The sequence below is a fragment of the Rhinopithecus bieti genome, unplaced genomic scaffold (genome assembly GCF_001698545.2).
Source record: "Rhinopithecus bieti isolate Rb0 unplaced genomic scaffold, ASM169854v2 scaffold_29254, whole genome shotgun sequence".
Taxonomy (NCBI): domain Eukaryota; kingdom Metazoa; phylum Chordata; class Mammalia; order Primates; family Cercopithecidae; genus Rhinopithecus; species Rhinopithecus bieti.
Window position 1 is genome coordinate 585,770 of NW_016813033.1, and position 15,865 is coordinate 601,634.

At 35.8% G+C, this 15,865-nt stretch overlaps 1 protein-coding gene across 1 annotated transcript; it reads left to right on the plus strand.

Moving 5' to 3' along the window:
- The first annotated feature begins 581 nt into the window (after positions 1–581).
- Positions 582–7,158, plus strand: LOC108512365 (histone deacetylase complex subunit SAP30). The gene is made up of 4 exons (XM_017847611.1): positions 582–1,129; positions 3,010–3,135; positions 3,562–3,660; positions 6,824–7,158. The coding sequence occupies exons 1-4, from the start codon at positions 860–862 to the stop codon at positions 6,842–6,844; spliced, it is 516 nt and encodes a 171-aa protein (XP_017703100.1). The 5' UTR covers positions 582–859; the 3' UTR covers positions 6,845–7,158.
- Positions 7,159–15,865: the final 8,707 nt, after the last annotated feature.

The window sequence follows — 15,865 nt, forward strand, 5'->3', positions numbered from 1 at the left end:
GCTGCCTCGATAGTTGGTCAAGCCGGGATGTTAGCTGCGTAACCTCCAGGACCGAAGAGCGCCAATTCTCCTGAGTTCTCATTGGTTTGGGTTTCCCACAAAAGCGCGGTCACACCAAAAGCTGTGTTTCCACAAATGCGAAACGGCCTCGAAACTTTTTTTTCCCCACACGCTCACTTCCCACACCACTCCCATCCCTTTATGTTTCGCCTCAGGAATCGAGTAACTTCTCTGAAAACCAATTCTACGAAATCCCAGCAGCTAAACACAGCACGACTTCCCTAGAGACAGAGAGAGAGAGAAACCACTGTAAACCCCAATCACACGCTCCTGTTTTCCCGGTACTGGAAAAAAAAAAAAAGTGGGTCGGTGGCCGCGCTATGCATGCTAGGATTAGTAGTTCCTCCATCCCGCAGGGCGCAGGGTCAGGGCGGAGCTCAGGTTGACTCCGTAGCAGACAACTACAATTCCCATGGGGCCGCGCGTCTGAAAGAAAGGGGCGGGACGGGAGGGGGCGCGTCGCGCTTGCGCAGTCCCCGGGGCCGGAGGGAGGCGGAGGCGTAGCGGTCCAACTGCTGAAGTCCCCATGTGACAGTGAGCGGGGTCCCGGCTCCAGGAGACGCTCGAGTCTGCGTCCGGGCCCTCAGCACTGTCCACTGTTCCGGGGCCAGCAGAGACCAGCAGGCCCGGGACGGTTGGTGTTTGACCGTGCCGCTAACTTGGTGTACAGAGTGAATTGCCGCTGCCGGAGCGGAGAGAGGCGGAGCGGCCAGGAGAGAGGAGATTTCTGTCAGCGCCAGCGCTCGGGAGCTCGGAGACATGAACGGCTTCACGCCTGACGAGATGAGCCGCGGCGGGGATGCGGCCGCCGCCGTGGCCGCCGTGGTCGCCGCGCCGCCGCCGCTCGGCGGGGAACGGGACTGGCGCGGGCGCCGGGACTGAGGTGCCGGGCACGGGGACCGTCTCAGTGGCTGGGCCCCCGGGGGCGGCCGGGCCGGGCCCAGGGCAACTGTGCTGCCTGCGGGAGGATGGTGAGCGGTGCGGCCGGGCGGCAGGCAACGCCAGCTTCAGCAAGAGGATCCAGAAGAGCATCTCCCAGAAGAAGGTGAAGATCGAGCTGGATAAGAGCGTAAGTAACCGCGGGATCGCCCTGCCCTCCTGTCCCCTGGTGGGGCCCCAGGAGTCGGGCAAAGGCACGGATTGTCGGCGGGGTCTCCCAGACCTGGCTGCAGTGCGGTCTCGTGGAGTCTGTGTTTGGAAGCAAATAACAAAGTCGCTGCAACTCCGACCGCCACCCCAACACACACACAACACGCACGCTGTCGTTCCCCTTTTCTTTCCCACCCTGCCCCCAGCCTCCCAATGCCTGCGACTCCCGCGCACTGTCTTCCCTCTTCCTTCTCCTCTGCGACCAGGACACGAAACAAAGGGGACCGCCGGACCGAGGGCCCAGAGTAGTTTTCTTGCAGCCCGGCAGCTCTTCTGGAATGGAGGCGCCTTTGTTTTGCTGCCCAAGCTGGTGTTTGGCCCCAGGCGGTGCTAACTCCCCTGGTCTAGGGGAAAGTGGAGGACCTTCACGACCAAGGAAGATCCTGTTCCTTTCTGTGTTCCGTCTCCTCCGGAGCGGAGTGAGAGGGAAGCCGAGCTCACCCGCCGCCCGGCAGGGAGCCGGGGTTGTAAACGGCGTTTGCGCTGTCAGCTCCGAGGGCAGCTACTCCGATGGTGGGAGCACGTAGCCTCTGCGGTTTTGCCATCCCCTTGGCAGCCATCAGGATTTCTTTTTTCCTCCTTCTGCGCGTCTTTTCGTTTGACCATCTAACAGCCATTGCTACTTTTGGGAGATCTGGCTAGCGGTAAATGAATAACATGGTATCAAGAACCTACCACAAGTCCTGCATATTTTTATCTTGCGCTTGGCTTAGAAGTAAATGTAAAAGCCTGTTAGCTCAGTCCGTATTTGTTTCAAATGTTAGTCTACAGTTCGCAGGAGTGTATGTAATTAAAGTTTTTGAAAAGTTTATTTGTGATACTTTTTTGCCCGTTTAAACAGTTTTCAGTGTTGTCCATGAGAAACTTTTCAGGTGAACTTGCATAATTTCAGATTGCTTTGGAAAAATGTGTTATAAATAAATACATTGATTTAATATTCAAAAAAGTTTATAACTGAAATTTAAATACAGTTATGAAGTCGATAGCTCATTTGTAAAAACGGATGGTTTTGTATCTGGAATATAATTTGGGTATTCAGTTGGAAAGACTGGAAAGCATACATTATGTTTCTAAAATATGCTCTTCTTTAAGTAGAGAAAGTACTGTCAAGTAGCAAAAGTGTGGGCAGCATCATCTTTCCCCTTATCAGTTAAAAATTCAACTTCAACTAATTCACATCATCCTCACTGCTATTTATTTATTTATTTATTTATTTATTTATTTATTTATGTGAGACAAAGTCTCACTCTGTTGCCCAGGCTGGAGTGCAGTGGCGCGATCTCGGCTCACTGCAACCTCCACCTACCAGGTTCAAGTGATTCTCCTGCTGTAGCCTCCTGAGTAGCTGGGATTACAGACTAGTGCCACCACGCCCGTCCAATTTTTTGTATTTTTAGTAGAGACGGGATTTCACCATTTTGGCCAGGCTGGTGTGGAACTCCTGAACTCAAGAGGTGCTGGGATTACAGGCGTGAGCCACCGCGCCCGGCCCCTCACTGCAATTTGATGACAAAACCCAGAGGGTTGGAATTTCTCATTCTCCTCTCCCTCCCTCCCTTCACCCCTTCCCCAAATGGAACCAACCCCTCCTTCCCCATCCACCATCCTTTTAACAGTATTCCAGACATCTTATGTTTTAACAGGGTTTAGGATTTAAACATATAAATATTTCATTGTCTTAACAATGGCCCGTCTTGACTGTCTTTATTTTTACTAACTCACTGTGGCATATGTGTTTTACTAATACATAGGCACATTTTACTGTAATCATTAGCAGTGTGTGAAACTTTTCTGTTTCAGGCAAGGCATCTTTACATATGTGATTATCATAAAAACTTAATTCAGAGTGTTCGAAACAGAAGAAAGAGAAAAGGGAGTGATGATGATGGAGGTGATTCACCTGTTCAAGATATTGATACCCCAGAGGTAGATGGAAGTTTTTTATGCTTAATATAAATCCTAAGTAGTGCATTCTGAAACCTTTATAAAAATATATGAACAATCTTTTAAGTGTTTAAAACATTTGAGAAATCTGAAAATGAAAGCAAAATTAAATATAGCCAGTTGTCATGCGTTTACACAGTTTGAATTGTTACATTTTAAATTGACAATTTTTGCAGCTCTGTTGTCACATAACTTACTCTTTTTTGACCTCAGTTTATATTATTAATCCCCAAAAGATTAAAGTGTTTAATAATTTATAGGTTTGATTATGTAAATTTTTTAAATAATTTTTTGATTTTGGAAGTAAATTTTTATTGTGCTGAAGTTAAAATGTTTGTTATTATACATATCGATGATAAATTTTCCACAAATTGTATGAACTAATTTATACATGTTAATTTTTTCTAGGTTGATTTATACCAATTACAAGTAAATACACTTAGGAGATACAAAAGACACTTCAAGCTACCAACCAGACCAGGACTTAATAAAGCACAGCTTGTTGAGGTATATATGATTTTTAAACTATTTGAACTATCTGCACAACCGAGAGGTTATTAAATGCTAATGAAAGTATTAATGTAGTACATGTAACAGTACATTTTAGTTAGAAAGAACAATGTTAAAAGATCTATTGTGGAAGAATCTAGTTGTCTAGAAATGTTTGTCTGCCACTTAGGAAATTCATTTTTGTAATGATTACTCAGCAGATTGTGTACAGCACCTTCTGATACTGGCTTTCAAAACGTGTTGTTTGTTTTTTGAGACAAAGTCTTGCTCTGTCACCCAGGCTGGAGTGCACTGGCACGATCTCGGCTCATTGCAACCTCTACCTCCCAGGTTCAAGCAATTCTCCAGCCTCAGCCTCCCAAGTAGCTGGGACTTCAGGTGTGCACCACCACACCAGGCTAATTTTTGTGTAATATTTTTAGTGGAGATGGGGTTTCACCATGTTGACCAGACTTGTCTCAAATTCCTGACTTCAAGTGATCCGCCCACCTCAGCCTACCAGAGTGCTGGGATCAGCAGTGTGAGCCACCGTGCCTGGTCCTCAAAATGTTGAATGAGAGTTTTTTTAATCCTCACTTTAGAAATCTATTAGTTTTAAAACTCCATTTAACCAGTAAATGTTTGAGCATCTAATTGAGGCATAATAAAAGTAATTAACAATCTTTAATGTCCTTATTAAAATTTATATTTTAAAGTGGTGGAGTAGGCCTACAAATCAGCCCCTAAACAGTATTTTTATAATTTGCTGACTTAACTATTTCAAAATTGGTCCTTGTTGATGTTAGTTTTATTAGAGACATCTATGTTTTCTTCACATCTAGAAGAGGCAAAAGCTTTTCTTTTACCCAATCTTTTACTTGTAGTTTGCTTTGATAGAGGACTTCTAGTCAGTCAGTGAGTTGTGAAAGTTAATGGAGTATGCATATATTCTCAGGAGATAATAGAACCAAGAAGTCTGTGCATCTTATTAAGATGTTTATAGATTGATATATTTATATTTTAATCATACTTAAAATTTTTGCTTGCAGCTACTCAGGAGGATTGATTAATCCTAGGAGTTTGAGTCACCATGGGCAACATAGCAGCACTCCATCTCTAAAAAAAGAAAATTTAGCCTACTAGACAAAATAGAAGTGTAGATATATAAATCAGTTTTCTCATATTCTTTGCATGGATTTAGTAGTTACCCAACATTTTCTAAAATGTACATATTGAATAAAATGAAATATGAATAGAAGTTACATTTATTTGACAGAATGCTTTTTAACATTGTTAAAATCTACTACATTAACTATTTAGCTAGAATTTCTTATCCTTGGTTAGGCAACACAGATCTAATTAATTTTTCTTTAATTTTGATTTAAAAGATCAAGTTCCTTTGGGGTTGTACAATACATTATGTAACATAAATATAGACCTTGCCCACCATGATGAAATATTTCAGTAGATACTAATGGAGTGAAGGCACACCTGTTTTGGGACAGATGAGAACCAAAGAACTGATTATTTTAAATGTTATATTTAGGTATAAATTAAACCTGAAATTTTTGATAAACTGACCTTCTAAGAACCGTTATATTATTTCTAGAGCTATTTTCTTTTTTATACATAAGAGATAGCCATGAGTGTTATATTTTACTTAATCACAAATGCAGTTATTAACAGGTTAAGGAATGTGCAAATGTGCAGATGTAGTACATATATTTTAAGACAGGGCTCCTCAACCCCAGGGCCATGGACTGGTACTGGTTGGAGGCCTGTTAGGAACAGGTCCACAGAGCAGGAGGTGAGCACCAGCTACCAAGAATTACTGCCTGAGCTCTGCCTCCTGTCAGATCAGCCATAGCATTAGATTCTCACAGGAGTCCAAAACTTCTTGTGAAGTGCACATGTGAGGGATCTAGGTTGTACACTTGTTATAAGAATCTAATGCCTGATGATCTGAGGTGGAACAATTTCATACCAAAACCAACTCCCCACCCCAATCTGTACAAAAATTGCCTTCCGTGAAATCGATCTCTGGTGCCAAAAAGGTTGGGGACCACTGTTTTAAGGGATTCCAGGGTTGTATGACTAAGTCTTAAGTCTCGTAATTATTGTGTGGATGAACTTTTTTCTTAAGAAATTTTATTTTCTGGAATCTAAATATGCATGTCAGCACCCCAGGTAAGTCTATTAATCTTCTATTCGTAATTGTAGTATGCATATTACATTAGCACAATGAAAAGGCAAGGAAGCAGGTAAACATCCTTCATTGAGCATCCCTCTTTCTCCTCTCATTTCCATTCATAATTTTTATTCAGAAAAGTTTTCAAGGAACCTTAACCAAAGAATGCTACCAAGATATGAATGAATGAATGAATGAATGTAATTTGCAGCAAACAATTTATATGTTATTGTTGATTACTACCAAAAGTTTTCAACTTCATACTTCTTTTTCTATCAGTAGGGTCTAAACCATTGCAGGTTTAATGATGCATGTGGTCTCTTACATCTGTTTTATCTCATTTAAAGTTTAAAAGTAAAAACATGTATTCCCTACTCTAGATTCCAATTATAAAATTTATTATTTTTATCTTATTTATCTTTTTTGAGACAGAGTCTTGCTCTGTCACCCAGGCTGGAGTCCAGTAGCGTGATCTCAGCTCACTGCAACCTCCACCTTCTGAGTTCAAGCAATCCTCCCGTCTCAGCCTTCTGAATAGCTGGGATTACAGGTGTACACCACCACGCCTACCTAATTTTTGTATTTTTTTTTGGTAGAGATGGGGTTTTGTCATGTTGCTCAGACTGGTCTTGAACTCCTGGGCTCAAGTGATCCACCTACCTTGGCCTCCCAAAGTTCTGGGATTACAGGCATGAGCCACCACTCCTGGCCCAATTATAAAATTTAAAATAAATAAAAGGAAAATATATTTTCTAATCAATGTATAGTAAATTGAGTGAACCAAAAGGTCCTTTGAAATCACATTATCTCTTGTTCATAACATTTTATTCTTAAATGCTTTTTGTACTGTTGGTATTTTGTTAAATATAATTTTAAAGGAAATAGCTCTTATCACATAGATTTTTTCTTTTGATGAAACCGTATTTTTTACCTAGTTTATGAAACCTGTTATATCTAAAATTTAATTTCCTTAATTTTTTTTTTTCTTTATAGATAGTTGGTTGCCACTTTTAGGTCTATTCCAAGTGAATGAAAAAGACACTTAACATATTTCATCTACTCAGTGAAGAATGGACAAGAACAAATCAGGAATGTCAAGGTTGATAGTGGTGTTCACTAGGAGAACGTGAATTGAGACTAATAACTTGGATGATAACACTGTTTACTGTTTTTTCACATGTAGAAATGTTCTTTGTGTATTTTTTCTACAGAGGATTTTCTCTGATTTTTTTCTTTGTTTCTGACTCTAATAATTAGTTGGAAAACTCATGTAAAAATGAGCTTTCCTAAATTAAAAACCTATTTTAAATAAAGGTTATTACTATTAAGTTGCTTTCAGTGTATTTATTTTGTGAAACTTGATTTTTCTTTTAAAATGACTTAGAGATCCAGTATTGGATATTTTAAATGTAAAGTCCTTCATTTTATAACCCCCCTTCCCCTTTTTTTTTGTAAACTTCCAAAGAAATTAACAGGGTAAAGGAGAAGGAACAAATGTAGCACATTTGCATCTCTGGGACAATCTGACATTTGGAATTGAAGATATTTTAATAGCATTTTTTTTAAGTGCTTTATAATTGCCTAGCAAATTTGCAAAAAAAGCCTCTTTGGAATACAACTTCTTTATTTCCTTTTTTTTTTTTTTTTTTTGGTTATTATTACTTAGATGAAGTACTAGGAAGAACAAATGGTTTGATTTATATACCCACCTCCTCCAAAGACAACTTAATGTGCCAGTGAAGATAAACACAATGCTGAAAGTTGAAATAAGAACATGAAATTAAATAGCTGTTTTTGAAAATTTTGTCTTTGGGAAAAGATATTTATGTGGCATGAATACAGAAAGTACCTCTGCTATGCCCCTTAATTTTTAGTGATGTCCTGTACTGTTTACATTGCAAATGGTAACTAGTAAGTTGGAGAGGTCTAGATATCTAACAAGATCATTTAAATTTTGGTTATATATGACTCTGACTTGATTTATCCATCTCCATTTTATGTTTCATTCCCTGTCAGTTTTCTATCAAACATTCTAAACCTTTGCTTTTCCTGAGATTATATTGTTTAGCTACATCCTTATAATTACAAATCAAATTTATAGTTTGTAACGTTTCAGCAAACTGATCTGAGATAAAGCTGCGGATTTTAGGCTGGAAATGGATGAGACCATTAATGTAGCTCGTGATTTCTCAAAGTTGACATTTGGACTCAATAATTCCTTTTTGTGGGAGGCTGTTGAGTCTATTGGAGGATTAGCAACATCCCTAAGTCCACTCAGTAGGTGCCAGTAGCTCCTCCAAGGTGTGAAAACCAAAAATTCCTCTAGACACTGCCAAACATACTTTGATGGTCAAAATCACAGCTAGTTGAGAACCACTGATGCAACTAAAGTACTGCATCTAAAGTACTAGTTCATTAGTAGGTGACTGTGCATATTTTCAAGTGTTCTTAATGTATTGACTGCTAGAAAATATAATGAACAATAAAGCAACTGGTCTTTGGTTTTGCTATGACCATTTAAAGATTTGCTTGCTACTTTATTAGCAAGCACAGGCTGTAGTAATTGCTGTCATAGAAACTTCTTATTTCTGGAATTCTGGAAATCTGTGAGAAGACTTCTTATAAAAACATTTTGAGGCCAGGTACATTGGCTCACACCTGAAATCCTAGCACTTTAGGAGGTCAAGGTAGGCAGATCGCTTGAGCCCAGGCATTCAAGGCAAAATGGTGAACCCTATCTCTACAAAAAAAATACAAAACTTAGCTAGGCCTGGTGGCGTGCATCTGTAGTCCCAGCTACTTGGGAGGCTGAGGTGGGAGAATCACTTGAGCCTGGGAGATGGGGCTGCAGTGAGCTATGATTGCAGCACTGCACTCCAGCCTGGGCATTGGAGTGAGACCGACTCAAAAAAAAAAAAAACCAAAATGAAACCTATATTCTGTTCTTGTGAAAAACAAAAACTTGAAATTATTTGCTGACAAAAAAGTATGAACATAACCTTTGGCAATGTTAATTTCATATAATTATTTGTATAAGAAAATGTAGTTTTATAAAATATGAATGAAGAGTTCCAAATGGTAATTATTCAATGAAATCAAATCCTTGTTAAAACAATTTAAAATATGAAAAATCGGATCTTGTAAGTTGAGAAGTAACTCAAGGAGCTGCAATGTAAAAGTCAGTTTTATATGAAAATTTCAGTTACCATTAGATTTTTTAAATGATGAGTTCATTAGAAACTATTTTTACTTATCCGTATCTGAACAAAAAATAAATGGAAACTCATTTCTATAAGGGTATAGGTTACTTTTGATGTTAGAGCATTAAGAGAAGAATCTAAATTTAAATGCCACAAGAAGTAGGAGGAAAAAATATACTGAATAGATAGCAGGGGCTCAAAAAATAAGTTAGTTATTTGGTTACTAACTTCAAAAGAATAATTTTGGGAAAGGCCTAAACATGCCTGAACTTCAGTGTCTTTACAACAAATAAATTCTATATTTTTCTACATGAAGTCTTTTTAACTTAAGAAACAAAATATACAATTAATCATTTTAAAGTGTACAATACGGTGGTATTTAATGTATTTGCAATATTGTATAACCAGCAGCTCTAATTTCAAAACTTGTCACCCGACAAAAACAGCCATACATAGTCACTCCCCCTTCTTCCCTCTCCCTATTCCCTGGTAACCTCCATTCTGCTTTTTATCTCTGTGAATTTGCCTATTCTGGATATATTATAAGGGAATCATACAATGAAGTACTGCAAGTTGGATGAACCTTGAAAACATGCCAAAAAACATAATGCTAAAAAAGCATGTTTTCAAGTTTCATCCAAGTTACAGTACTTCCTTTTTTAGGCTGAATAATATTCCATTGTACCTACCATGTGTACCGTATTGAACACAGTTTATTTATCCATTTATTTGTTGATGAACATTGGGTTGCTACGTTTGGCTTTATAAATAATGCTGCTGTAAACATTATGTACCGAGATTTTTCTGTGGACATAGTTTTCATTTCTACCACCATGTATAAAGACCTCCTATTTCTTCCAATTCACTAACAATTGTATTTCATTAAAAAAAAAAAAAAATTAAAGCCATCCTAATGGGTGGTGAAGTGGTATCTCATTGTGGATCTTTTATTATATTATCCTTAATGATCAATTTTATTGATATCCTTTTCATGTGGCCTCTTGGCACTTCATATTCTTCTTTGGAGAAGTGTTTATTCAAGTCCTTTTTATTCTTTTTTTTTTTTAGTTGGGTTGTTTGATTTTGTTGTTGAAATGTAGGACTGTTTATTTATTGTGAGTATTAAACCATCTAAGATCATGGTTTGCAAATATTTTTCTCTCATTCCGTAAGTTGCCTTTTCACAGTTCTGATAATGTCTTTGATGCACAAAAGTTTTTAAATAATTACATAGTCCATTTAGTATTTTTTCCTTTGTTGCTCACATTTTTTGGGTGTCAAAGAATCCATTGCCAAACCAACCATCATAACATTATGTTATTATATTTTCTTCTAGGAGTTCTACAGTTTTTAACTCCTAAATTTAAATTATTGAACTGTTGTGCGATCAATTTTTACATGTGAATGAGGTAGAGGGTCCAATTACATTACTTTAATGAATAGTAGATTAAAAAAGCACACTTAGTCCAAGATAATGAATTATGATATGAAAGAAAACCTGAATTAATTTATCCCAAACTGAATAAAGATACTTGACACCTTTGATAATTGAAAAAATCAAATTAGCCAATAAGATATTTAAAATTATCATGAACTACATACAGTTAACGTATATAACATGGTCTGATGATAAATATATATTCTTAATGACAAAGTAACTAAAAATAGCTACTTATTAGAAAATAGTAGCACTTTATAATAAGATATATTGGAAATCAGTAAGTGGAGTCTAACTATTGTTTTTCTTTATCAATATTGTTTTGGCTTCCAGCATATAGCAGTTCCATATAGAATTTTGAGGATATATAGAATAAAACTCGTACATAATGTTTACAGCAGCATATATATATATATAGAGATAGAAATGTTCATCACAAATAAATGGAATAATAAATGTGTTTGCCCCAAAAGGCTATTAGAAGTTTGATGGGGATTGCATTGACTCTATGGACCATTTTCAGATTGCCAGCTTAACAATATTAAGCATTCCAATCCATTATTATGGGATATCTTTCCATTTATTTAGGTCTTCTTTAATTTCTGCAGTGTTTTATAGTTTCCAGTGTACAAGTCTTTCACCTCTTGGTTAAATTTATGTTTAGGTATTTTCTTCTTTTTGGCACTATTATAAATATAATTGTTTTCTTAAATTCTTTTTTGAGTTTTTCATTAGAGGTGTGTGCTGATGCTGCCACTGTGCTGAATTAATCAGCTCTAGTAATTTTTGTGTGTGTGGGTGGATTCCATGGGATTTTTCTATATATAGAATCATGTTATCTGCAAACAAAAATGGTTTTACTTCTTCCTTCCCAATTTGGATGCCTTTTATTTCTTTTCCTTGCCAAATTGCCCTGGCTACGATTTCTTGTACAATGTTAAACTGTAGTGGTGGAAGCAGGAATTGTTGTCTTGTTCCTTTTCTTAGGAGGAAAACGTTTAGTCTTTGACCATTCAGTATGATGTTAGCTGTGAGTTTTCATAAACGTTCTTTGTCATGTTAAGGAAGCCCTCTTCTATTGCTAATTTGCTAAATTTTTTTTTATCATGAAAGGCTGTTAAATTTAGTCAAATACTTTTAGTATTGAGATGATTTTTTTTTTTCCTTAGTGTGTATTACATTGACCTTCTTATGTTGAACCACCCTCACATTTCTGGGATAAATCCCACGTGGTCATAGTGCATAATTCTTTTAATGTGCTGTGTGATTTGGCTTGTTAGTATTTTGTTGAGGGTGTTTGCATCTATACTCATAAGGGATATTGCTCTATAGTTTTCTTATGGTATCTTTATCTGACTTTGGTATCAGGATAATACTGGCCTCATAGAAAGTGTTAGGAAGTATTCTTTCCTCTTCTATTTTGGAGATTTTGAGTAAGAATGATATTAATTCATCTTTAAATGTTTGACAGAACTTATGGGTGAACCTGTCTGGTCTAGGCTATTTCTTCGATGGAAGAGTTTTGACGGATTTAATCTTTTTACTTATATAAGTCTTTTCATTATATATAGATCTGTTGAGACTTTGTGTTCTTTTAAGTTATTTTTGGTAAGTCATAGAATTTGTCTACTTCACCTAGATTATCTAATTTGTTGTCATACAAATTGTTCCTATACTTCTCTTATAATACTTTTAATTTCTGTAAGGTCAGCAGTAATATCCCTACCTTTATTTCTGATTCTACTTATTTATGTCTTCTCTCTTTTTTCTTAGTACTCTAGCTAAGGATTTATCAATTTTGTTGGTATTTTCTTTGATTTCATGGATTATATTTTTTTCTCTTCTCTATTTCATTTTTCTCTTTTCGGATCTTCGTTATCTTCTGCTGGCTTTGGATTTAGTTTGCTCTTCTTTGCCTGTTTTCTTAATGTGTAAAGTTAAGTTGATTTGATATTTTTCTTTTTTAATGCAGGCATTTACAGCTGTAAATTTTTCTCTGAATACAGCTTTTCCTGCATCTTGTAAGTTTTGGAATGTTTGTTTTTGTTTTCAGTCATCTTAAATTATTATCTAATTTCTCTAGTGATTTATTCTTTAAACTACTATAGGAAATTCACAAATACCTGGCACTAAGCAATATACCCGTGAAGCAATATACTTTTTGTGAACAAGTATATTGCTTAGGTCCAGGTATTTGTGCATTTTCTAGTTTTCTTTCTGTATTGATTACTAGCCTCATTTTATTATGGTTCAAAAAGATAGTTTGTATCACCTTAGTCTTTTTAAGTTTATAGATAATTGTTTTATGGAAGAACATATATTCTATCCTGAATAATGTCCCACGTGTACTTGAGAAGACTGTATTCTACTATTGTTGAGTGGAATGTTCTGTATATGTCTATGGGGTCTAGTTGGTTTTATACTATTGTTCAAGCCTCCTAGTTCCTTATTGGTTTTCTTTCTACTTATCTATCAATTGTGGAAAGTGAGGCATTAATGTCTCCAACTATCATTGTGGAACTGTAGATTTCTCCCTTCAGTTTTCTAAAGTTTTGTTTTATATATTTTTTGGCTGCCATATGGTGTATATATGTTTATAATTGTTATATCTTTTTGATAAACTGAAACTTTTAACAATATAAAATGTCCATCTTTGCTCTTGTAACATATTTTTACTTAACATCTAATTTGTCTGTTATTAGTATAGCCATCCCAGTTCCTTTTTGATTATAATTTCCACATATTTACATAACGTTTTAATAGTAAAATTCAGATTATGATATCTAAGCAAGTGATGGTGGTTCAAGAATAAATTTTTGTCATGTTATTGTTTATTCATTTAGTGGAGTTATTTTTTAAATGTCAAGCAAGGTTTTGCTTATAAGCTAAAACAATGGATGCAGGAAAGCTAATATTCAGAGGAAAATTTGCTGTTTTTATATTTACATGTATATTTTATTGGTGAATACTGCTTACTATAGAATTTATTCCTTTGAGATTATTAATTCCTTGCATTTCTTTCTAGCTAAGAGCTGATGCTGGCTGTACAATTGAGTTTATTGTGTGTTTCTTGTCCTAGTTGCATTAATAGTCTACACAATCATAGAAGTCTCAAATAATAGTCATATTAATTGCTACTAGATTATTACATATATGAATATGTATTTTATATGTAGTATATATGTATTTATGTATATATACTTTAATGATATTAAATGTAGATATCAAGTCAGGTTTTAAAACATTAAACCCAATGGACTTATTTGACTTGTAAACCTCTGAAAATGTAGATCACATAAACTCTTGAAAATTTACTATGGCTTTTAAAGTTCTTAGAATATATCAGGTAAGTATATTCTACACATTCTTCTCTAGATATACCACCATACAAAGATGAACATTTTATGGTGATACCATTGCATAGAAGTAAATTTAGTATCAATTTACTTTAATTTTCTAATATCAGTTTCGCTTCAAATTTTTGAGAGAAAAGTTTAGGCTTAGACTATCAATGCAAGATTGATTTAGAAATACATGAATTTGATTTTTTTCATTTTGGGAAAATTATTTTGAAGCCTGTCGTGCTTTACTCATAGAGAGTTTTATATTTTACAAACACCTGCTATAAAATTTTACAAAAAAATGATTTATTATGGAAATAACTTATGTATACCTTTTGATAATTATAAGTATGTTAAAGTCACAAAATGATCTGTGAATGTTCCTACCTCGTCCTTTTTTTCCCCCAATAGTTGTTGTTCATTGTTTGGTTTCTCCATCTTCCTTCCAATTCTGTAATAATCCTTTAGGATCAGTACCTAATCCCAGCAAGCCAAAATATTCAACAAATCTCTATGAATTACGATGAAGACAAGATGAATTTTAATCAAAAAGAGGTAAGCTATTTGTATGTATTACCGTCAACTTTGTGCTCAGTAACGTGGGATTCACAGTAAGAACAATGATACAGAAAGTCAAAGATAAAAATACAGAAATACTTGTTCAGTAAGCTTTTAGCATATATGAGCTATCTGAAGTGTACAATCGTGTGTCCTATCCAAGGAAAAGTTTGCATTTCTGTAAAGGAAATAACAGATTAGGTAATGCTGTTAAACAACATAGTGGTTAAGACTCTAGATGCTAGTGTAAGACTGGCCATATTCAAAATCTGGCTCGATTGCTCATTGATAATGTAAACTTAGACAAACTACTTAATATCTTTAAACCTTAGCATTTTTGTCCATAGAACAAGGATAATATCAGTACCTATCTCATTCAGTTGCTGCAAGATGGTGTTCAGAAGAATAATAAAATTTTAATAAAGTTTAGTTGTCTTATAACTAAAATCTATTGGAAAAACTCATGCCTGTAAACCTTGCACTTTGGGAGGCCAAGACAGGCAGATCATTTGAGGCCAGGAGTTCAAGACCAGTCTGTCCAACATGGCAAAACCTCATTTCTACTAAAAGAATACAAAAATTAGCTGAGCATTGTGGCAGGTGCCTGTAGTCCCAGCTGCTCAGGAGGCTGAAGCACAAGTATCACTTGAACCTGGGAGGTAGAGGTTGTAGTGAGTCAAGATCGTGCCACTGTACTCTGGCCTGGGTGACAGAGTGAGACTCTGTCTATTGTTTTAGACAACAGAAAAAAAAAAAAAAATCTATTGTTTTAAAAAATACATTGACCAAGTCAGAGAAATAGTTGTATAAGGTAAGTTGTGTGAATGTATGTTTTTACATTTATTTGGTAATATAAAGAAGGCTGTGTACTTGTATAATGCATTTATTTCTAAAAGAAATAACTGAATTTCATATTTTCAGAAAGGAGACATTATGATGAATAATTTATAAAATTTTATTTATTAAATATTTATATTTTTTAGATACAATTTTTCTTACCAGGCTTTGATTGCAGTAATAAGGGAACACTTATTAAAAAGCCATTGTTGTCTCACATATGTCCTTATGCTGATGTATCATTTGTAAATGGAGACACTGGATCTTTAATGCTTTTTTCCCCATCAAGAAGAGTTCCTACCAAGTAGAAAATAAAACTGGTTTGCTGATAGTTTTTTTATTTACCTATTCTATGCACTGTTCCAGAATGGATATGAAACTTTCATTATTGAGTTAGTCTGATTTCATGACCAGTCAATTAAGTGAAGAAAGGCCAATCAAATCACATGCTATCTTGATAAAACAACTAATACTATCTATCTACCTACTTATCTATATTATTTTACAGTTTCACTTCATGTATTTTATAGGAGGTCACACTATTCGAAAACATGTTCTGACTTGTGTTTATATAGCCTTTCTTTCTTTCTTTTCTTTCTTTTCTTTTTCTTTTCTTTCTTTTCTTTCTTTTCTTTCTTTCTTTTCTTTCTTTTCTTTCTTT